Genomic DNA, 23,528 nt, shown 5'->3' on the forward strand with positions numbered 1-23,528 from the left:
CAATTTTGAGTACATTTTTGAAATCAGCTACAACTGATAGGTCTTTACACAATCAGGCTCACATTGCTGAATTTAACTGGCAGGTTAAGCGGCAGAACACTATCTCCTACAGGAGGAGGAGACTAGTGTTTAACGTCCCGTCGACAACGAGGTTATTAGAGACGGAGCATAAGCTCGGATTAGGGAAGGACGGGGAAGGAAATCGGCCGTGGCGAGTCCAGTGTGTTAATCACTGCACAGCCTCGCTCGCTACTATCCTTCGTTCAGTGTTGTGGATTACCTTGAGGGTTGCTTTCCTTATCCTAAAATCACCGCACTAAATGTTCTCAGGTCGTACAGAACGTGATAAGACAGAGCCATAAGAACGAACTTGCAGAAAAAATGAGACATACAAAAATTCACTGTTCTTACAGACGTATAATATGCTAAAACGTCGTGTGCCGTGGTTACATATTTTGATAAAGACGCAAATAAAACTGAAAGTAAATTTTGGAATTTATCTGGATTTTTTAAGTAGGGTGAATGTGTGAAATCAGACGAAGGTGCAACAAGTAAAAACCTTTATTCTTATCTAATACTTTCATTTTCTGAGTACAACGTTTCTGAGAACAATATTATAGGATTTGCTTCTGTGATGGGATCAAGAAGCTGTGTTACTACTCGATCAATTGAAAGACGTCCTGGACTAATTATTCTCAAATGTACATGTCACTTGCTTCACATATGCGCCAGTGAAGCTTGAAACTGTCTTCCCAGACGTTGTGAAGATCTAGCTAGGAACATTGATTACCACTTTGCTAAGAGACAGGCAGAACTACATGAATTTTAGAAGTGTTTAGATATCAAAAATCATAAGTTGTTGCATCCATCACACCTAACATTGCTACCTTTGCGGGCCATTGTAGTCAGAATTTTAGAATAGTTGAATGCTTTTCGTCTCTACTTTCAGTCTAAATACCTACAGTAGAGGCTGGTTGCGGAAGAAGAAATTCACCATCCCTCAATGACAATTTTAAAATTATTTTATTTATTTTTGGCCTATGTTTTGCCGAAATTCACAGAGTTAAATAATTATTTCCATAGTGGTAAAGTTTATATTACCGACTTACATGAGAAGATGGTAGAAGGGTACAAGCAAATATTGCTTTGCAACATTGACCGGCAGTAAACAATAAATTGATTGACACTGGCCCAAACAACAGGTCAAAATTGCTTCCTGACAGCCAAATGTAGTTACGAGTTCTGAAGTCCTGAAGGCAGTTCAGAAACCAATAAATGCATAATGAACGGGATGCCGGGAAAGACTTTTACCGCAAATGTAGGGACTTCATGCAGACATATTAATCTTGGCGATAAGCATGTAAGTGAGAAACAGTTTAGAAAAGGATTGAAATAATGGCTACAGTTTGTTGGAAGTCGCTAAATGCTTTCATTATGAAAAACTGGATGGTTATCGGATAGGTAATTTGCGCTAGATTTTAAGCAGAATCGCCTTTCTGACACATTTAATTATTTCTTGAACTATTTGCCGTACAGTGATACGTTGCAGGTGCATTGAGTGATATATGTGGATACTGTCTGCAAAGTATGTTGTAATAGTTGGTGGAGCAGGGAACAGTATCGATAGGGACCAGGGCTACAGTACTGGTAAAAATAGCATCAGCAACGAACCATACTAATGTTGAGTTCGTGCCTGTTTTCAAGCGGTACGATCGATCCCAGTTGGACAGCTCTTTGAAGAGGGTCAATATGGAGTTGGATCGACTGCTTCGGGCTGGTACTGGGTCAGGGATTGGTTTGATTCCTGACACTATTGGTAGATGGGGCTTTACTTTCCATGGCCTGCATCTTAATAGAATAGGGAATGATGTACTGGCTGGGCTGATTGCAAATTCTTTAAGTGGGGACACTGCAACTCATGGAAGTAGTTCTTTTTTAGGTTAAGCTCATTATCTACACATTCAATATTGAAACAAGATGTATCTGAAAATGTTAAGCATAATAATAAGACAAAAAAGTAACAGTAAATTTACTGCATCAAAATATCAGAGGTTTAAAAAATAAAATTAATGAATTTCAGATCTGTTTAGATGAGCTACAGTCTACAAAACCTGTTGATATTATTTGTATTACTAAGCATCATTTAGGTAGTGAAATTGAAATGCTCAATATGAAAGGGTATACCTTAGCTTCAAAGTATTGTAGAAAAGAGATAGAGAAAGGAGGAGTTGCCACTTACATTAGAAAGGGGCACAATTATAAAAACATTGACATTCTTAAATACTGTAGTGATCACCATTTTGAAGCCTGTGCCACACAATTAGAAACACACAAAAGAAAAATAATTATAGTCACAATATACAGGACTCCAATTGGTAATTTCCAGCTATTCACTAAACAGCTTGATGCAGTATTAAATTTCTTAACTTCTAAAAATAATCAACTCATACTAAATGGAGATATTAATTTAATTTTTCTGGAGGATAGTCACTCAAGGTCCATACTAGAGTCTCTTACCACTTCTTATAATCTCATTCCCTTAGTGCAGTTCCCAATCAATGTTATGGGTACCAGCAGCACTGTTATTAATAACATTTTCACACATACTACCACACTATCAAATCATAGTATAAATCCAGTATTTAATAGCCTTTCAGATCATGATGCCCAGTTGCTTACATTTAATGTAGTGGGGTCTGATTCAACTAATAACAGGATGTGGGAAACTATACGAATAATAAATGAAACAGGAATTGAAGGTATAAAAAACTGTATGAGGATTGCAGACTGGAAAGATGTATACAATTTACCTGGGATAAAGTGCATCTCAATATGGTCATAGGTCAAATTGAAAAGTGCTACCCCAAGAAAGTAATCAAAGCAAATAGATTACATGTTTCAAAACCTTGGATTACAAATGGAATAAATGTATCTCACACAACAAAAAGAAGATTGTACTTAATGTCAAGGCAAAACGATGACTACAGAGCTAAATCACACTGCAAATTGTATTGTAAAATTCTAAACAAAGTAATCAGAACCTCAAAATGCATTTTTTCAAGAAAAAATAAATGTCTCTAATAACAAGATAAAAACTATATGGAACAGAGTAAAAAGTGAAACAGGAAAAACTAATCAGGCAAATGAGAAAATTATGTTAAAGATAAATAATGAGCTGATTAGAGCTACCTCCAAAATTACAGACACTTCCAACAACTTTTTCCTTTCAGTAGCAGACAAATTAGGTTTGCATAGTTCCTCAGAAGACAGCTTAAAATATTTAAAAAATGCATTTCCGCTGACGTTTGACAAAATTCAACTATATCCTACCTCACCCAAAGAGAATTCTAATATTATCAGCTCTCTTAAAAACAAGTGTTCCAGTGGTTATGATGAAATCAGCTCTACCATAATTAAATGTTACTCCTCAGAACTTTGTGACATACTGAGTTACTTATGTAATGAATCTCTCCACAGTGGTTCTTTTCCAGATAGGCTTAAATATGCTATTGTCAAACCGTTGCACAAAAAAGGAGACAAATCATCAGTGGAAAACTTCTGTCCCATTTCATTATTGGTAATATTTTCAAAAGTGTTTGAAAGGGTTATGTACAGTAGACTTTATAAACACTTAGGTTTTTTTTGTTGGTCATCAGTCTACTGACTGGTTTGATGTGGCCCACCACGAGTAGTAGTACAGAAAAATATTCTCATTCGCAATCAGATTGGATTTCGGAAAGGATTGTCAACTGATCAAGCTATATTCACTTTTACAGATGATATATTAGAATCAATAAATCAAAAGTTACTACCACTAGGAATATTCTGTGATATGGCTAAAGCTTCTGATTGTGTTAAGCATGATATCCTTATACAAAAGTTAAGATATTATGGGATAACAGGAGTAGCAGGCTCATGGTTCACATCGTAGTGTGTGTCTGTATCAGGCTTACCACATAACAATAGTCATTCAAAATATGAAACCATCAGACAAGGGGTACCCCAGGGCTCTATATTAGGTCCCTTGTTGTTCCTATTATATATTAATGACCTTCCATATGCAGTCTCACAAAATGCAAATTTTATCGTATTTGCAGATGATACAAGTATTGGTATAAAAAAACAGTACCCATGATCTCAATGAGCAATCAGCTAATGAAATATTTGTAAGGATCAATGGGTGGTTCACAGCAGATGGACTGTCACTGAATTTTGACAAGACCCAGTACATACAGTTTAGTACCTCACAAAGAATATCTGACCCTGTAAGCATAATGTATTCAAACAATGAAATTAAAGCTGTAGACAGTGTCAGATTTTTAGGGCTACAAATTGACCACAATATAAATTGGAAAACTCACACTCTAGACTTATTGAAACACCTTAGTTCAGCTACGTTTGCAGTATGCATTATAGCAGAAATAGGTGATTTAAAAATGAAGTTAGTTAAATGGCCTACTTCCATTCACTAATGAGTTATGGAATCATCTTTTAGGGAAACTCCTCTCACAAAGAGAACATTTTCAAAATTCAGAAACGAGTCATTAGAATTATATCTGGTGTCAAGCCCTAGATCATCATGCAAAAAAATGGTTCAAATGGCTCTGAGCACTATGGGACTCAACATCTTAGGTCATAAGTCCCCTAGAACTTAGAACTTCTTAAACCTAACTAACCTAAGGACATCACACACACCCATGCCCGAGGCAGGAGTCGAACCTGCGACCGTAGCAGTCCCGCGGTTCCGGACTGCAGCGCCAGAACCGCTAGACCACCGCGGCCGGCGATCATCATGCAGAGACCTCTTTAAGAAACTTGGTATTCTAACTACTACTTCTCAGTACATATACTCATTGATGTTCTTTGTCATTTCCAGCATATCTCTTTTTACACAAAATAGTGCAAAACATGATTATAATACCAGAACCAAAAAAATCTGTATAAGGACTATAAAAGCTTAACATTAGTACAAAAAGGAGTCAAATACATGGGTACTCATATATTCAGTAACTTACCAGAGCATATCAAAGGTCTTGTAAGTGATAAAGATCGGTTTCGGAGTGAAGTTCTTTTTCCTGTTGGCCAGCTCCTCCTACTCCACCGATGAATATCTTCACAAACAAGGATTATAGCTCATAACTATCTATCTGAGTAAAAAAAAAAAAAAAAAAAAAAAAAAAAGGGAGAGAGAGAGAGACTTTTGACTCTTTCCACATCCCAGAGACTCCTCTCCAAGGGATCCATGGAAATCGATAAGTATAATGTGATGTAAGATGATGAAGTCTGACCACATGAGCAGTGAAAATGTAGTTAGCGATAAACTTTTTTCGTTACATCATTTTGTGGGAGCAGCCAGTGACAAAAAGTTTCGTAAAAGGTTTGAAGTTATATGTGAAGTTTATTGGAAGTCGGTAAATGTAATCATTTTCGAGAAATGCATGAACGAAGTTGCAATATTTGAGCTCTTCAAGACATATACATAGTTTCTAATTGTAATACTTGTGTTAAACGTAAGATATTCTTAATGAGTAGATTATGACAGCATGTTACATTTTTAAATTTGGTCAACAATTACGCGAAGTACTGAAAGTGAACTTTTTGTAGCCGCTGGAAGCCGTTAGATAGGCCAGCCGCAACAAAAAGTCCAGGACACGCACACAGAAACGGATTTTATATCGTAGATTGTAGCTGTTGAGGATCCCTTAATAAAGCGCACGATAATTTCGATGCAAGTATACGCGGTCCAGTAACGCTGGAAGGCTGGCAACGTTGTTGCCTGAAGCCGTTTGCGCTATCAGAAACGCTGGCGTCAGAGACTTCCTTAATTTGACTCGACTGTACGAGTGACATTGATAAAGAATATATGTATTAAAACTACATCCGTAATGCGCAATCTTTCACGCATCTCAGTGCTTGTGACGTCATATCTCTATGTGACGTACAGTGACGTATTTGATTAGGAGCATTCAGCGGCGTATGTGGATATTCTCTGGGAAATATGTTGGAAATAGGGTCAGTAGTAAATGAGTAATAAATACACGTCAAGCATGAAGCGGCATTTTTCCACGCTTCTGGTTGTTTACGACGTCATATGTACTGAGCTACGTTAGGTAGGTGGTTCTCACCCCCACAGCCGTTGTTGCCGGAGGACTGTAAAGGATATCTGAACCAAGTTTGGCTGAAATCGCACCATTGTTTTAGTATCGATCTCTCTCTCTCTCTCTCTCTCACACACACACACACACACACACACACACACACACACACACACACATTTTTATATTATGTTTGTTTACAGTCCACAAAACTACGTAATGGCAGAACACTTGACTATGCCGTGTTATATCTTCATGACAGTATAGTGTTTTAATGTGTTATCTAATTCATGGATGTTATTTTTGACTATTGTGAAAAGTGCGACAAGTGTTGTTTTCCATTGCCTTGAGTTTGGTAGCGTAGACGAGAAGTAAGCTCTTAGCTGCTGAAGATTTTGTATAATGTCTGTGAGTGTCTTAAACGTAGTCCTTGGAAATGACGGAAATACATTGAAGTTGATTCTCGCCTGTTTTGACCAGTATGTTGTTCGTTACTAACATGTGCAATCCGCACGAATTTAGTTCTGAATTTTTTTGTCCCGTCCGCCACATACTGGTAAAATTAGTTAAGAGTACTGCATTTATCTGTTTGTTCTATAATGTGTCCTCGTAACGTGGAGGAGTATTTTATACTTTATACAGATGGTCTATGTAACAAGCGCTGATAGGAGCCTTGGCACACGCACTTTGGGTCTAGTTTAGCAGGGGATACAACCCGTCGGCTTTGACCAAAGACGTCAGAATTGGCCAGAGAGCATGTTTTACAAAGATGAAAGAGCTAAGAAGAATGTTCAGAAACAAAGGAATGCAAGAGAGAAAAACTGTACTTCACATATATAAGGGCCAGTAATACTTTCACGTTAACGATATCGCGTGTTTGTATCTTGGTATTTCTCCGCAAAATACAATGGAAAGAAATGAATTAAATATATTACTAGCACAGAATACATCACGTTACATGTGTGTCAGTTGTATCTCGAAACTCTTTCGAAATGTATTGCTTAAGTGCAGTACGGGATACAAGTTCAGCGTACGTCGATTTCTTCGTTTTCACTAGCATTTCCGTCCTGTTCTTCACTCGAACGATGTATCAAACCCTAAGTGGAAAACGGGATACAAATTGTAGATGTGTTGTTTATTTCGTCTCCGCTATTATTAACAGTCTTTTGTTACGTACATATCAGTACTACTGATGACAGGAGGACCTACGTATGTAATATATGTATACCAGACTTCCGTTGACCTCTATATATGTACACTGGAAACGAAAAAGTGGAAATAGACGTACGTTACATTTGCAACCTGTACCTCATACACGGAAACAAGAAGACGACACATATACAATTTGTATCCCGTACTTCACTATGGGATACAGTTTTCTTGTTGCCTTGGACGCTAATAGTATCCCATTCGTTACATTTGTTATCTTGCTCGCCAATTGACATATATAGTGTCAGTGTAAAGGCGAAGTGAAGGACGGGATACAAATGTTAGGTGTATCGTCAGTGTAAAAGCAAAGTGAAGGACGGGACACAAATTTTAGTTGTGTCGGGGGTTTCGCCTGTAATATAGCACGTACACATTCGAAAATGTGTTACTGATACTAGTGCTGGGAAACGAAAGAAGATCGGCGGCTGAGAAATTTCTATTACGTACTTCACAACACGAAAATACACATATTGCTGGAATAAAACAGTGAAATATGTCAAAATAGTGAAATACAGTGAAAGAACCAAATGGAAAAGTGAACTTACCACACGGAAATATAGAGGAATAACCGAAGCTCGCGTAGACAGACAGTAACGAAAATTACATACCCACAAATAGACAAATCCATTCCTATAATGAAAATAAGGCACTAAATATTGTTCTACAATAACAAACTAATACTCCAAATTTCCTCAATATCATTACGAATAATTATTTTAATGTACAATTATAGCGCTTATCCGGAGCACAGAACTGTTTTATTATCTATGCCTCGGAGTGAAGACTTTACTATGACTAATGTATGACGTCATTGGTCAAAGCCCACGGATTGTATCCCCTGCTTCACTAGACCCCGCACTTTTTATTAGTGTTGACTATTGATGCGCTTTCTGCGCCTGTAATCACTTGAAAATGATCACATGTCGAATTCCAACAGTGAATATCTTAATAAATAGAGTCTATGGCGACTATGACGTGATTAATAATTTGTGAGATTGTGATCTCACAACAGCTACAATTTATAAAGATCGGAATGTTTTGCGGGTGTTTGTGATTCGAAAAAAGTTAAAAACATTTCCTGGGATATTATTCGGATTAGCCTGTTGCGGCATACAGGGGATACGCAAAATAATGTGAACAGTGGCAGTAATGGGAGTCTTGTGTTTGACGGTCAACAACGCAGATAAGACGTGTCGCACTGAAATGTGCGTGTTCAGTACGGACTAGGCATCAGTGCAGGTTATTTATGAGTACTGCACATTTCGTACTCGCATTCAGAGCCCGACGTCGACGTACAATGAAAGACCGAACAGAGTTCCAAAGAGAGCAGACAGTGGGGGCGCGATTAGCTGGAGCGATGTAGTAACCAAGGCAGCCAACTTATTGAATGTTTCAAGAGAAATTGTTTCTACAGTCATGACAGCCTACACAAATCATGGAAAGACATCATCGTGTAAACGTAATAGTGGGCGCATATCAAAACTATGGCAGATCGTCGTACTCTTAACACGAATTGTCTCAAAACAACACAAAAGTAACTGCAGAGCTCAATAGCCACCTTCGAGACCCCGTATCTATCGACACTGTCCGCCGAGAACTCCATAAAGCGAATATTCATGAACGGGCTGTTATACCGAAACCATCAGTGACGAAACCAACGCAAAGAAGCGTAAAACATGGTGTCAGGAGCGTAAATCCTGGACAGCTGATCAGTGGAAAAACGTCATACGGTCCGACGAGTCGACGTTTTCGTTATTTCCAACATCGGGCTGGGTTTACGACTGGAGAACGCCAAAAGAAGCCTACAATCCTGATTGCTTGAGTCCAACGGTTCTGCATGGTGGTAGAAGCGTGATGGTGTGGGCATCCATATCATGGTATTCTGGTGGTCCCATCATTACTCTCAAACGCCGTGTTACAGCCAATGATTATGTGAACATTTCACGTGATCAAGTGCACCCCATGACTCAAATGTTATTCCCCAACAATGATGCCATATTTCAGGACGATACTGCACCCATTCACACAGCCAAGACAGTACAATCGTGGTATGAGGATCGTGCAACTGAACTGCAGCGTCTTCCCTGTCTTTCCTGGCCAGCACAGTCCCCAGACGTGAACATAATCGAACCCTTAATCTTCGTTGATCCATTGTGGATCGCGGGACGACGGCTGGCATGAACTTCTTGATGCAATAATTTACCAACAGCCGTATGTATTGTAGAAATTTATTTTATTTTATGAACTTCTATGTGCTACCAGTTTCGGCATTACATTGATGCCAGCTTCAGGCCCCACTCGTCATAGGCACACAGTCTGTGTCGCCTGGCCACCAAGAGCTGTTGCAGGACGATTTGATTCACGGATCCAGTTATATGGCCCATTCTGTGTACAGCGATTTTACGACTATGACGTGTGGGGCCTGAAGATGGCATGAATGTAATGCCGAAACTGGTAGCACATATAAGTTCATAAAATAAAATAATTTTCTACAATACACACGGCTGTTGGTGAATTATTGCATCAAGAAAAAGGAAATAATCGAACTCTTGTGGGCGGTATTGGAGCGCAGACCCTCGAGCAGATTTCCGCCTCCCTCGTCACTACAGGAGTTAAAAGAGTTTCTGAATGAGGAATGGCGTAACATGCCACTGGAGACTGTACAATCATTATATGCCAATACTCGAAGAAGAATCGCAGCAGTATTACAGGTAAGTAGGGGTCCAACCACTTATTAATAAACAATTTCGAAGTAAGTACAGGAGCTCACATTATTTTGCTTATCCCCTGTATTTTAGATCTGAAACTTCCTGGCAGAGTACTGCGGAGAAATGGCTGATAGTGAGTCCTGCCCAGCAGACAGTTTTAGTCTGCCAGAATATTTCACTCTCCGATGCATTCAGGATTTTTCTGGTAATCTGGAAATAAAGTAGACTCAAAAGGTTAATCACATTCTCGGTAGCAAAGCTGCCGGTCGTGTTTTATATTTGGTAACATTAAATTACATACATACAAAGAATAACAATAATAATGAGAGCAGTTGAACCACACTGTCAGAAACATTTTCTGTCCGTACTCCTGTGTTGTAGTGTCCGCGGGAGAGTGGGCGTCGACACTACTTGACGCCTATGATGGCCTCCACCGAGAACGACAGCCGGGGCTTGGGCTTTGGCGGGGGCGGCACTGCGGTGACGACGGTGGCCGGCGGGAGCAGCAGGTCCGCCGCGAGCAACAGGCGCGGGGGCGGAAGGGGAAGCGGAAGCTGCGTCACGGCCCGGTGTGCCGGCGGCGGCGCTAGCGTAGTCGGCGTCGTCGCCGCCAGAGCCGGGAGGAGCGCCGGCGGGGGCGGCGGCAGCAGCAGCGGCGCCGACTCCAGGGCGCGGTCGGCGAAGGCGCGCCGCTTGCGGAGGCGGTCGCGCAGCGCCGCGGGCAGCAGCGGGTGGCGGCCGCCGGCCTGGCCCACGCCTGTAACACACGCGCGACTTAGACGATCGTTTACGGCGTAGCACAGTGGCGGAGGCGACGTCGATACGAACAATTTGATAGGGGACACTTGGGTCGCCTTCACACGGGACGAGGCAGCTAACGTTGACGTGGACGCGGAAGGGACATCCGACTTGACGAGGGAGAGAGAGCACTGCCGGCTCACGGGACGAACTGGCTACCGTGCTTTGCTCTCTCAGCGCTCTCAAGCGGTCTTTATCGGCTTTGTTTGGCTCGCAAAAAACAGTATCCTTAAGCCGTCGGCACAGAGACCGTGCATCCGAACGTTGAGCGTTGAGCGTGCCGAGTTTCTGGCGTCATAGCGTGGAATAGCACGCTCGGGAGTCTTTCCGAACGTGCAGAGCAATATCTGGCATGTCAGATATTCTGAGCGTGCGTCTTAGCGTTGACCAATGAGATGGCACAACGCCGCCTACGTCACACGCACGCCGTCTCCCTTCAGTACAGAGTTGTGAGGCGCCATATTGGCATTCATTTCAAGCCTATACGTATACAGGGTGTTACAAAAAGGTACGGCCGAACTTTCAGGAAATATTCCTCACACACGAAGAAAGAAAGTATGTTATGTGGACATGTGTCCGGAAACGCTTAATTTCCATGTTAGTGCTCATTTTATTACTTCTCTTCAAATCACATTAACCATGGAATGGAAACACACAGCAACAGAACGTACCAGCGCGACTTCAAACAGTTTGTTACAGGAAATGTTCAAAATGTCCTCCGTTAGCGAGGATACATGCATCCACCCTCTGTCGCATGGAATCCCTGATGCGCTGATGCAGCCCTGGAGAATGGCGTATTGTATCACAGCCGTCCACAATACGAGCACGAAGAGTCTCTACATTTGGTACTGGGGTTGCGTAGACAGGTATTTTCAAATGCCCCCATAAATGAAAGTCAAGAGGGTTGAGGTCAGCAGAGCGTGGAGGCCATAAAATTGGTCCACCTCTACCAATCCATCGGTCACCGAAGCTGTTGTTGAGAAGCGTACAAACACTTCGACTGAAATGTGCAGGAGCTCCGTCGTGCATGAACCACATGTTGTGTCATACTTGTAAAGGCACATGTTCTAGCAGCACAGGTAGAGTCTCCCTTATGAAATCATGATAACGTGCTCCATTGAGCGTAGGTGGAAGAACATACTGACGAAACTAAAATGAGCTCTAACATGGAAATTAAGTGTTTCCGGACACATGTCCACATAACATCTTTTCTTTATTTGTGTGTAAGGAATGTTTCCTCAAAGTTTGGCCGTACCTTTTTGTAACACCCTGTATATGCCGTTTCTGAGCACCAGCAAATTGAGAATCACTGGAAAACTCGTTGTTAACTGTGTGATTCGTTCCAATAAAATAATGAGAAACATCATATTCGTGGCAAAAAAATCATTGTAAGTTGCGTATTATGAGAGTATGCTATTTGAAGGCAGCGACACACTGAAGATCCACCCAAAACGTATTGTTCTTGGTAGAATTTGTTATAATTAAATTTCAATTAGCAACATATCTACGACTACGGTTTTCAGCAAGGGGTAACATAATATGCTTATATATAAAAAATATGAATTTGGTTTAGCGTAATGAGTAGCGCCACTGTCCAGTATTGCGTTCCCGTCTTGATACTTCCAAATTTTTTTTCCTAACTTTCGCGTTTTTATTAGGTTCTTATACTTTATTACTAGTTTAATATAAACATATATTATAATATTTGATGTTATGTAAATATAAGTTCAACTGTTTTGAGGGGTGACTTTGTTCGATTGGCTTAATCTACAGGACAGCTTGCGGTACTTGTTTATTTTCCTCCTTTTTCTTTTACGCTTCATAATTCACATGTTGCAAAGATTCTGCTACTAGATAGGAATAGAGATCAAGTAAGACTGACCTTGGGGTTTTACTAAAATGTGGGAATGATGAAATAATGTTTATCTTATGCGGAGAAGTATTCCAAATTTGCAACGCACTGTTTGTAATGGAACATTTATAAGCCTGTGTCCTTATTGATTGGACATGGTACTTTCCTCTTCGTCGACGATGGTGGAAATGCGCGTTTTAATAGAGCTAACGTGGGAATTTTACGCACGCCCGTTGAGTAAACAGTGTGATTTACGAACTAGAAACATCCCTCAACTGCCGCTGGAGTGCGTTGCGATCGCGTATACCACCTTGGGGCTCATGTACCATATGCACAAGTCGCATCGTTCCTGAGCGTTCAGCAGCACGTTGAACTTGGCACGCTCAACGTTAACGTTCGATAGCACGGCCCGTGTGCCGACGGTTTTACGAAAATGAACGCGCGTAGAACGGCTGCGTTAACTCTGAATGCAGCTGTCGAAGAAGAGCGGAGAAAACCGCGAAGAAGATTGTAGAATCATCGACGGCTTGAACGGTGGATTTCTGGTAGAGGAAACTAGGTAAAGCCGTCGGCACACGGACCGTGCTGTGGAACGTTAACGTTGAGCGTGCCAAGTTCAACGTGCTGCTGAACGCTCAAGATCGATGCGACTTGTGCATACGGTACGTGGGCCCCAACGTGGTATACCCGATCGCAATGCACCCCAGCGGCAGTTGAGGGATGTTTCTAGTTCGTAAATCACACTGTTCACTCAACGGGCGCGCGTAAAATTCCCACGTTAGCTCTGTTAAAACGCACTTTTCCTCCATCGTCCACGAAAAGGAAAATACCATGTCCAATCAATAAGGACACAGGCTCATAAAAGTTCCATTACAAACAGTGCGGTACAAATTTGGAATACTTCTCCGCATAATATAAACATTATTTCATCATTCCCCGATTTTAGTAAAACCCCAAGGTCAGTCTTACTTGATCACTGTTCCTACCCAGTACCAGAATCTTTGCAACATGTGAATTATGAAGCGTAAAAGAAAAAGGAGCAAAATATTTTTATACAACTAGCGCAAGCTGTCCTGTAGATTAAGCCAATAGAACAAAGTCACCTCTGAAAAAAATGGAACTTATATTTACATAAGATCAAATATATACTTATATTAAACTAATAATAAAGTATCAGAACCTAATAAAAACGCGAATGTAAGGAAAAAAATCGGAAGTGTCAAGACACGAACCACCGCTCCAACATACAACTCAAACCGAGACAGTGACGCTACTCATTACACTAAACCAACTAGACACATATACCATCTGATCATGTTATGTTACCCTTTGTTGCAAACCTTAACCGTAGATATATTACTAACTGAAATTTAATTATAACAAATTGTACCAAGAACAACGCGTTTTGGGTGTATCTTCAGTGTGTCGCTGCCTTCCAGTAGCCTACTCTCATAATACGCAAGTTAAAATAATTCTTTTGCCACGAATATGATGTTTCTCATTATTTTACTGCAACGAAAAACACAGTTAACAAGGGTTTTCCAGTGATTCTCAATTTGCTGGTGCTCAGAAACGGCATATATACATATATGCTTGAAATGAATGCCAATATGGCGCCTCACAACTCTGTACTGAAGGCAGACGGCATGCGTGTGACGTAGGTGGCGTTATGCCATCTCATTGGTCAAGGCTCAGAGGCACGCTCAGAATATCTGACATGCCAGATATTGCTCTGCACGTTCGGAAAGACTCCCGAGCGAACCATTCCACGCTATGACGTCAGAAACCCAGCACGCTCTACGCTCAACGTTCGGATGCACGGTCCGAGTGCCGACGGCTTAATGCTGTTCAACTATCTGAGATACACACTAGTACAAGTTACTACCTATCTCCTTCGAATTTTCATCCCATTTTCGGCTTTAAGTTGAATATAGTGTCTAACGTCAGTCTGCGCATCTACAATATCCATATTCTCCATGTTGCGTTGACTACCAACACTGAAATATCGCGCTACTTCACTTAGATTTCAAGATAAAAATTCGTTTCGTAATATCATTCGAATTGAAGAAGAGGTATTTTCGAAGCTGATAGAGATATATACCGGCAAGATACAAATACGAGCATATCTGTAAACTCACAGATACGAACATATACACTCCTGGAAATGGAAAAAAGAACACATTGACACCGGTGTGTCAGACCCACCATACTTGCTCCGGACACTGCGAGAGGGCTGTACAAGCAATGATCACACGCACGGCACAACGGACATACCAGGAACCGCGGTGTTGGCCGTCGAATGGCGCTAGCTGCGCATCATTTGTGCACCGCCGCCGTCAGTGTCAGCCAGTTTGCCGTGGCATACGGAGCTCCATCGCAGTCTTTAACACTGGTAGCATGCCGCGACAGCGTGGACGTGAACCGTATGTGCAGTTGACGGACTTTGAGCGAGGGCGTATAGTGGGCATGCGGGAGGCCGGGTGGACGTACCGCCGAATTGCTCAACACGTGGGGCGTGAGCTCTCCACAGTACATCGATGTTGTCGCCAGTGGTCGGCGGAAGGTGCACGTGCCCGTCGACCTGGGACCGGACCGCAGCGACGCACGGATGCACGCCAAGACCGTAGGATCCTACGCAGTGCCGTAGGGGACCGCACCGCCACTTCCCAGCAAATTAGGGACACTGTTGCTCCTGGGGTATCGGCGAGGACCATTCGCAACCGTCTCCATGAAACTGGGCTACGGTCCCGCACACCGTTAGGCCGTCTTCCGCTCACGCCCCAACATCGTGCAGCCCGCCTCCAGTGGTGTCGCGACAGGCGTGAATAGAGGGACGAATGGAGACGTGTCGTCTTCAGCGATGAGAGTCGCTTCTGCCTTGGTGCCAATGATGGTCGTATGCGTGTTTGGCGCCGTGCAGGTGAGCGCCACAATCAGGACTGCATACGACCGAGGCACACAGGGCCAACACCCGGCATCATGGTGTGAGGAGCGATCTCCTACACTGGCCGTACACCACTGGTGATCGTCGAGGGGACACTGAATAGTGCACGGTACATCCAAACCGTCATCGAACCCATCGTTCTACCATTCCTAGACCGGCAAGGGAACGTGCTGTTCCAACAGGACAATGCACGTCCGCATGTATCCCGTGCCACCCAACGTGCTCTAGAAGGTGTAAGTCAACTACCCTGGCCAGCAAGATCTCCGGATCTGTCCCCCATTGAGCATGTTTGGGACTGGATGAAGCGTCGTCTCACGCGATCTGCACGTCCAGCACGAACGCTGGTCCAACTGAGGCGCCAGGTGGAAATGGCATGGCAAGCCGTTCCACAGGACTACATCCAGCATCTCTACGATCGTCTCCATGGGAGAATAGCAGCCTGCATTGCTGCGAAAGGTGGATATGCACTGTACTAGTGCCGACATTGTGCATGCTCTGTTGCCTGTATCTATGTGCATGTGGTTCTGTCAGTGTGATCATGTGATGTATCTGACCCCAGGAATGTGTCAATAAAGTTTCCCCTTCGTGGGACAATGAATTCACGGTGTTCTTATTTCAATTTCCAGGAGTGTATTTCACACAAAGTATCACAATGGCATAAACTTCCAGTGTGTAACTTCTGTTTACTTTCAGACACAAACTGGCAGTCACGTTTAGATTTCTGACCACTGGGGAAACATTCCATCATTGGCCTTTGCAACATCAATTGTAGCAAATAGATTGTTTTTAATAAATAATATGACTTTTGGGATAATACTTGTATTAAATGAATAAGAAAGACACAGAATCTTTTAGAAATCAGAAGGTGGGAAAAAAGTGGTGGGAGGTTGGCACGAACCTACTAATTTTCTTTTCACCCTTCGTGAGCTGACGGCACTTCCCACTACGCTATAATTTCGACATTGTAGCAAGGTCTCCTTATATTGTATACATCAGGGGTGTCCAGCACGTGGCTCGCATGCGGCCTAATGCAAGTATCAGTGCGGCCCAACAAGTGAGCATGTATCACACGCCAAGTAAAAAAAATCCATTAAACCCTGTTTGTGTAAAGCTATGATGAATGAAATATTTTCCGTTTGGAACTCGTGCCACACAATCATGTGTGTCAGGTATATACGCATCCGACGTCCCCCTTTTTGGCCGCTGTTTTTCTCAGTGTAAATTATATGTGGCCCAGAAATACTCTCCTTTCAGTGTGGCACTCGTAAGCTAACAGGCGGGACACCCCTGGTATGCACTATCTAAAGGCTGTATGTCTTTATTTAGCATTTAATATGCAAACTGTACCAAAAAGACGGGCTTTTGGTAAACCATCATTGTGCCTTAGCACTGAAACGGTACATTTTCGTACTAGCACACCAGTTATAACATTGAAAACAGCTACAGGAAGCCTCCATTTACCGATATTCATAATAGTTTGCTGTCGTTTTATTACAACAAATCGCAGCTAAAACGACTCGTTTTCGGGAGAATCTCAATCTTGTGATGCTTTGGAAGAACTTTTATTCATATCACGTACCCTACGAGAAAGAAAACACACCAAATACGGTTTAATGCCATACAGTATGGTAGGTCCTACGTTCTGCTTGTGACGTAAAACAATGTCGGACCTCACTGGCAACGTTCCTCTCGACGGGACAAAAATCTGACATCCCAGATTCTTTAATTCACACTCCACAGAGCAGCTCCACGCTGTGTCGCCACCAGCTCCTCGGCCACGTGCGTCTTCACGTCCAGCAACAGTTCCTGTCTACTAAGGCGAGAAACGACAAATTGGGCTGCAAAAGCGGCCCAAGCTCCAGCGCATGCGCGCTGCGCGGGGTTTCCAAATACCCTCTCGCTGTCTCATGGCACCGTTTTAGTAGGCTGTTTTGTTGACATTATTGATCTAAACTTACCCTTTAGGGTAATGAACAAAAAAAAGGACTTTATATATGTATGCAAAAACTAATTACGTCTACAATTCGTTCCAAGCTTAACGCTTACAAGCATAGAACTTTCGTAGTAGGAAGACCAGTCAAACAAAGCGATTTAACTGTTAAGTTTATGCTTTTAAAATTCACAATATTTTGAGGTAAAATTTACACAAACAGCAATTTTATATTTTGGAAATGCAAGAACAAAGGGTGTTTTCAACAGTCAAAGACGATTTTCGCCAAAAGCTCGCATGGTACACACGTGTTGCAGCTTAGGCAGCCGTTGTAGGCCAATTTGAGGTTGCGTCCCAGTTTGATATACCACAGGTATCCTACATCAATCCGTTCATCTCTATTTCACCTACCCGCGTACGGCCATCGTGGTTTAAGCTCTCTATGATTTCCCTAAATCTCTTCAAGCAGACGCCATGACGGTTCCTTTCAAAGGGCACGGCAGACTTCCATCCCCATCCTTGACGCAATCCGAACTTGTGCTCCGTCTCTAACGACCTCGGTGTCGACGGGAAGTTAAATCCAATTTTCCTTCCTTTCTTCCTTCCTTCGACTTCACCTACACTACTGTGGTAAGCTGTAAATAGTTGCGGTTTACACTCTGTGGACCTAATCACACGCTCGTGCTAACCCTTTGAGTACCAGTAGTTTCTGCCTGAAACCACTATTTTATTAATTTCTTTAGTACCGGCACCTCTCGTATAAAACCATCGATGCTACTGCAAGACAGAGACATCTAGTGGTACACTGAAGTACTTCTACGAATGTAGTGCATTGTAGCAGTGACTTCAGCGTTCGATGCAACAGTCAGAGCATAGATTGAGCTTCATGATTGTAGTCGTGACATGTAGTTTCTTTCAAAACGATCGTGGACAGTGAAAGTAAGTATATCTAAAGTTATTGTAACTTAAATTTGAGTTTTTACTACTACTCTTTTGAGTGTTATAGGAATGAAGTCATTGGAGCAGTATATACTTTTGATACGTATTTATTAAATTTTAGGGCCATTTTTGCTTATAATTTAGAACTATAATTTATTTTAGGCATTACGAGTTCATGGAAGTTTCGGGGTGTGGGATTGTGTCTAGGAAAATGGCGAAATTGCCCTCAAATGTATCTCATGAAGTATTGGGTGATTGAAAACCGTAGGTCCTAGTGGTTCCAAAGCGAAACCGTCTTCTTAAACAATTGATTGTTTACTTTTTGCCAATTTCTTGTTGAATTTTGCGTACTTTCGTAAAGGTCAATTTTTTTTATATTGTTGGGACTCAAAGGCTTTAAGAGGTAGGGCGGTGTAGCATCCCTGCAGGGTTGGTAACAGGGAATATGTTTTTAGCCATGGATGTACACTATCCGCATTACAAACAGCCAAACACCATGTTCGGCCTGATGCGGTACTACATTTATTTTACTAAGGAATTAAGCCATAAATTAAAGTAAAAACCCTTCCTCCTAATTTTCTGCCTGTCTCCGAGACGAGAGTGATGTGGAAATTACTGGACACTAATCCCTACATCTACATCTACATGGATACTATGCAGATCACATTTAAGTGCCTGGAAGAGGGTTCATCGAACCACCTTCACAATTCTATTTATGTTGCTCCTGTAGTCTTCAGTCGAAAGACTGGACTGATGTAGCTCTCCATGCCACTCTATCCTGTGTATCTCTGAGCTACAACTGCAGGTTCGAATCCTGCCTTGGGCATTGATGTATGTGCTGTTCTTAGGTTAGTTAGGTTTAAGTAGTTCTAAGCCTAGGTGACTGATGACCTCAGATGTTGTCCCATACTGCTCAGAGCCATTTGAGCCATTTTGAGCTATTACTGCAACCTACATCCCTCCGAATCTGCTTATTCTATTCATTCCTTAGTCTCCCTCTATGATTTTTACTCCACACACTTCCCTCCAGTACTAAACTGGTGATCCCTTGATGCCTCAGAATGTGCCCTACCAACCGATCCCTTCTTTTAGTCAGGTTGTACCACAAATTTCTCTTCTCCCCAGTTCTACCCAGTACCTCTTCATTAGTTACGTGATCGACCCATCTAATCTTCAGCATTCTTCTGTAGCACCACATTTCAAAAGCTATTTTCTTCGCGTGTAAACTGTTTATCGTCCATGTTTCACTCCCTTACATGGCTACACTGCATACAAATACTTCAGGACTTCCTGACACTTAACTCTATACTCGGTGTTAACAAATTTCTCTTCTTCAGAAACGCTTTTTTTGCCGTTGTCAGTTTACATTTTATATCCTCCCTACTTCGACCATGTTTCGTATTTTGCTTCCCAAATAGCAAAACTTATCTACTACTTTCAGTGTCTCATTTCCTAGTCAAATTCCCTCAGCGAACCCTGATTTAATTCGACTACATTCCATTCCATTATCCTCGTTTTGCTTTTATTGATATTCACCTTATACCGTCCTTTCAAGATACTCTCCATTCCATTCAACTGTTCTTTCAAGTTCTTTGCTGCTTTGACAATTACAGTGTAAGTTTTTATCTCTTCTCCCTGGACTTCAATTCCTACTCCAAATTTTTCTTTGGTTTCCTTTGCTGCTAGCTCAAAGTACAGATTGCATCAGGAATAGGCTACAATCCTGTCTCACGCCCTTCTCATCCACTGTTTCCCTTTCATGCCCCTCGACTCTTGTAACTGCCATCTGGTTTCTGTACAAATTGTAAATAGCCTTTCGCTTTCAAGCCCCTTCGACTCTTTCGCTCCCTGAATTTTACCCCTTCCACCTTTAGAATTTGAAAGAGTGTGTTCCCGTCAACACTGTCAAAAGCTCTTTCTAACTCTACAAATGCTATAAACGTAGGTTTGCCTTTTCTTAACATATCTTCTATGGAAGTCGTGGGGTCAGTATTGCCTCGCGTGTTCCTTTGTTTCTCCGGAATCCAAATTGGTTTTTCCCCGGTCAGCTTCTACCAGTTTTTTCCATTCTTCTGTAAAGGATTCGTATTGGTATTTTTCAGCCTTGACTTAATAAACTGATAGTTGGATAATTTTCACACCCGTCAGCTCCTGCTTTCTTTGGAATTGTAATTATTATATTCTTCTGGAAGTCTGAGGGAATTTCGCCTGTTTCATACATCTTGCTCACCAGATGGAAGAGTTTTGTCATGGGTGGTTCTCCCAAGGCTGTAAGTAGTTCTAACGAAATGTTGTCTACTCCCAGGGCCTTGTTTCGACTTAAGTTTTCAGTGCTTTGTCAAATTCTTCACGCAGTATCATATCTCTCTTCCCATCTTCCTCTATGTCTTATTCCATTGCAATAATATTGCCCTCAAGTACATTACCGTTGTACAGACCCTATATATACTCCCTCCACCTTTCTGCTTTTCCTCCTTTGTTTAGGACTGGTTTTCCATCTGAGCTCTTGATGTTCATACAGGTGGTTCTCTTTCCTCCGAAGATACCTTTAATTTTTCTGTAGGCAGTATCTGTATTACCCCTAGTGATATATTTTATAGTTCCTATCGATTTCATTTTTTAGACTTGCCTTTCGCCCGCTTCATTTATTGCATTTTCATATTTTCTCCTTTCATCGACTGAAACTGAATTCAACACGCCTTGTGTTACCCAAGGACTTTTAATAGCTCTCGTCTTTTTACCTACTGGATCCCCTGCTACCTTCACTATTTCATCCCTCAAAGCTACCCATTTTTATTCTACTGTATTCCTTTCTCATGTTCTTGTCAATTGTGCCCTAATGTTTCCTCTGAAACCCTCTACAACCTTTGGTTCTTTCAATTTATCCAGGTCCGATCTCCTTAAATCCCTGCTTTTTTGCAGTTTCTTAAATTTTAATCTGCAGTTCATAACCAATAAATTATGGTCACAGTCCACATCTGCCCTTGACAGTGTCTTGCAATTTAAAAACTGGTTCCTATAGCTCCATCTAACCATTATATAGACAAACTGAAATCTTCCGGTGTCTCCAGGTCTCTTCTACGTATACAAACTTGTCTCATTCTTAAACCAAGTGTTACCTATGATTAAATACTGCTTTGTGCAAAATTCTACCAGGTGGCTTCCTCTTTCATTCCTTTCCCCCAATCCATATTCGTCTACTACTTTTCCTTCTCTTCCTTTTCCTACTATCGAATTCCAGTCCCCAATGACTATTACTTTTTAAGCTCCCTTAACTATCTGAGTAATTTCTTTTATCTCATCATACACTTCCTCAATTTCCTCCTCATCTGCGGAGATGGGTGGAATATAAACTTGTACTACTGAGGTGGGTGTGGGTTTCGTGTCTATCTTGGCTACAATAATTGATTCATTCACTATGTTGTTCATGGTAGCTTACCCGTCTTCCTATTTTTTTACTCACTATTGAACCTACTCCTGCATTACCCCTATTTGTATTTATGTATTGTATTGTATTTATAGGCCTGTATTCATCTGACCAGAAGTTCTGTTCCTCCTGCCATTGAACTTAAATAATTCCCATTATATCTAACATTAACCTATTAATTTCCCTTTTTAAGTTTTTTAACCTACCTGCCCGATTAAGGGGTCCGACATCCCACGCTTCGATCCGTAGAACGCCGGTTTTGTTTCTCCTGAATATCGCATCCTCCTGAGTAGTCCCCGCACGGAGATTCGAATGGGGGACTGTTTTACCTCCGGAATATTTTGCCCAAGAGAATGCCATCATCATGTAACCATACAGTAGAGCTGCATGTCCTCGGGAAAAATTACGGCTGTAGTCTCCCCTTGCTTTCAGCCGTTCGCAGTAAAAGCAATGCAAGGCCGTTTTGATTGATGTGACACTGCCAGATCAATTAATCATCTAGACTGTTGCCCTTGCAACTACTGGAAAGGCTGCTGTCCCTCTTCAGGAACCACACGTTTGTCTGGCCTCTCAACAGATACCCCTCCGTTGTGGTTGCACCTACGGTACGGCTATCTGTATCGCTGAGGCACGCAAGCCTCCCCACCAACGGCAAGGTCCATGGTTCATGGGGGACCCTCTTTATCATGAAACATAATTATTCCCTCTGTAAAGGAGTAATTTTGGGCCAGATTAATTTCAAGGCAACGCCTTTCGCATTGTAAGCACTGGTGGTCTTCAAGATAGCGGTGACCTTTAGAGAAGTTCCTTGGTCTGAAGCAGGACGCCAGGATTGCAGGGATACATTCCTCAGAGGTAGTATGTCAACATAACAGACTTGAAGATTTTTAAATGTAAACCTCAGAGGCCGGGGATGTCACACTCGTTAAAATGTTTGGGATTATTATGCAGTGGTCGAATGAATTTTTTATTCGCCCCCACCCGCGGAGGACATCTTCAAGTGGAGGTTGTAGCTTGTTTTCCGCTCCAGTGCAGAGGTGTGACGTCACATGTTTTGAATACTCCGGTGCAGGCATTCGCAGACGTTGGTACGGTTAGCGCTGGTGGTATGCAATGAAATTTCAGACAGTATGGATACAAGTAAACGAAATACGTACTGATATAAATAAGATTATTCTCTTAAGTTACTTTGTTTTTAAAGTAAAACGATAGTGCAAAAACTGATTGATAGAAGTAGCATCCGTACAACGTTAAAGGAAATGTATTTACTTCAGAATATTTGCTCCCCCCCCCCCCCCCCCTTATACATCACTAGTCGTCGCTGCGTTGGCCGGTAATGATTCATCTTATTTTGACAATGGCGATATTCTGATCAGATCTTGGTGATTATGCTAAAGTTTTCGTGCTGCTTTGCAACTGCTACCAACGTGCGTGGTGTACCGATATGTGGAGTTGCAGCAGTTATTACGCAGTGAACGGATTGTTATTGTTAGTGTCTTTGTTGCACGTTACGTTATACGGGTGAGCAAGAGGGCGAAAACAGTTCCCTCCCTACTACTACGACTGTTTGATAAAATATTGATTTGTCGATAACTTTTACAAAAACTTTCGATACATACCAGTGAT

At 41.9% G+C, this 23,528-nt stretch overlaps 1 protein-coding gene across 1 annotated transcript in view; it reads right to left on the reverse strand.

Moving 5' to 3' along the window:
* Positions 1 to 10,419: 10,419 nt before the first annotated feature.
* LOC124799208 (doublesex- and mab-3-related transcription factor 2) overlaps positions 10,420 to 23,528 on the reverse strand; it is a 111,332-nt gene continuing 98,223 nt past the window's right edge. Inside the window, exon 4 of the mRNA XM_047262743.1 lies at positions 10,420 to 10,769. Within this exon, the coding sequence (XP_047118699.1) occupies positions 10,420 to 10,769 (350 nt within the window). The remainder of the gene's footprint in view (positions 10,770 to 23,528) is intronic.

This window comes from Schistocerca piceifrons, chromosome 5 (assembly GCF_021461385.2).
Source record: "Schistocerca piceifrons isolate TAMUIC-IGC-003096 chromosome 5, iqSchPice1.1, whole genome shotgun sequence".
Taxonomy (NCBI): domain Eukaryota; kingdom Metazoa; phylum Arthropoda; class Insecta; order Orthoptera; family Acrididae; genus Schistocerca; species Schistocerca piceifrons.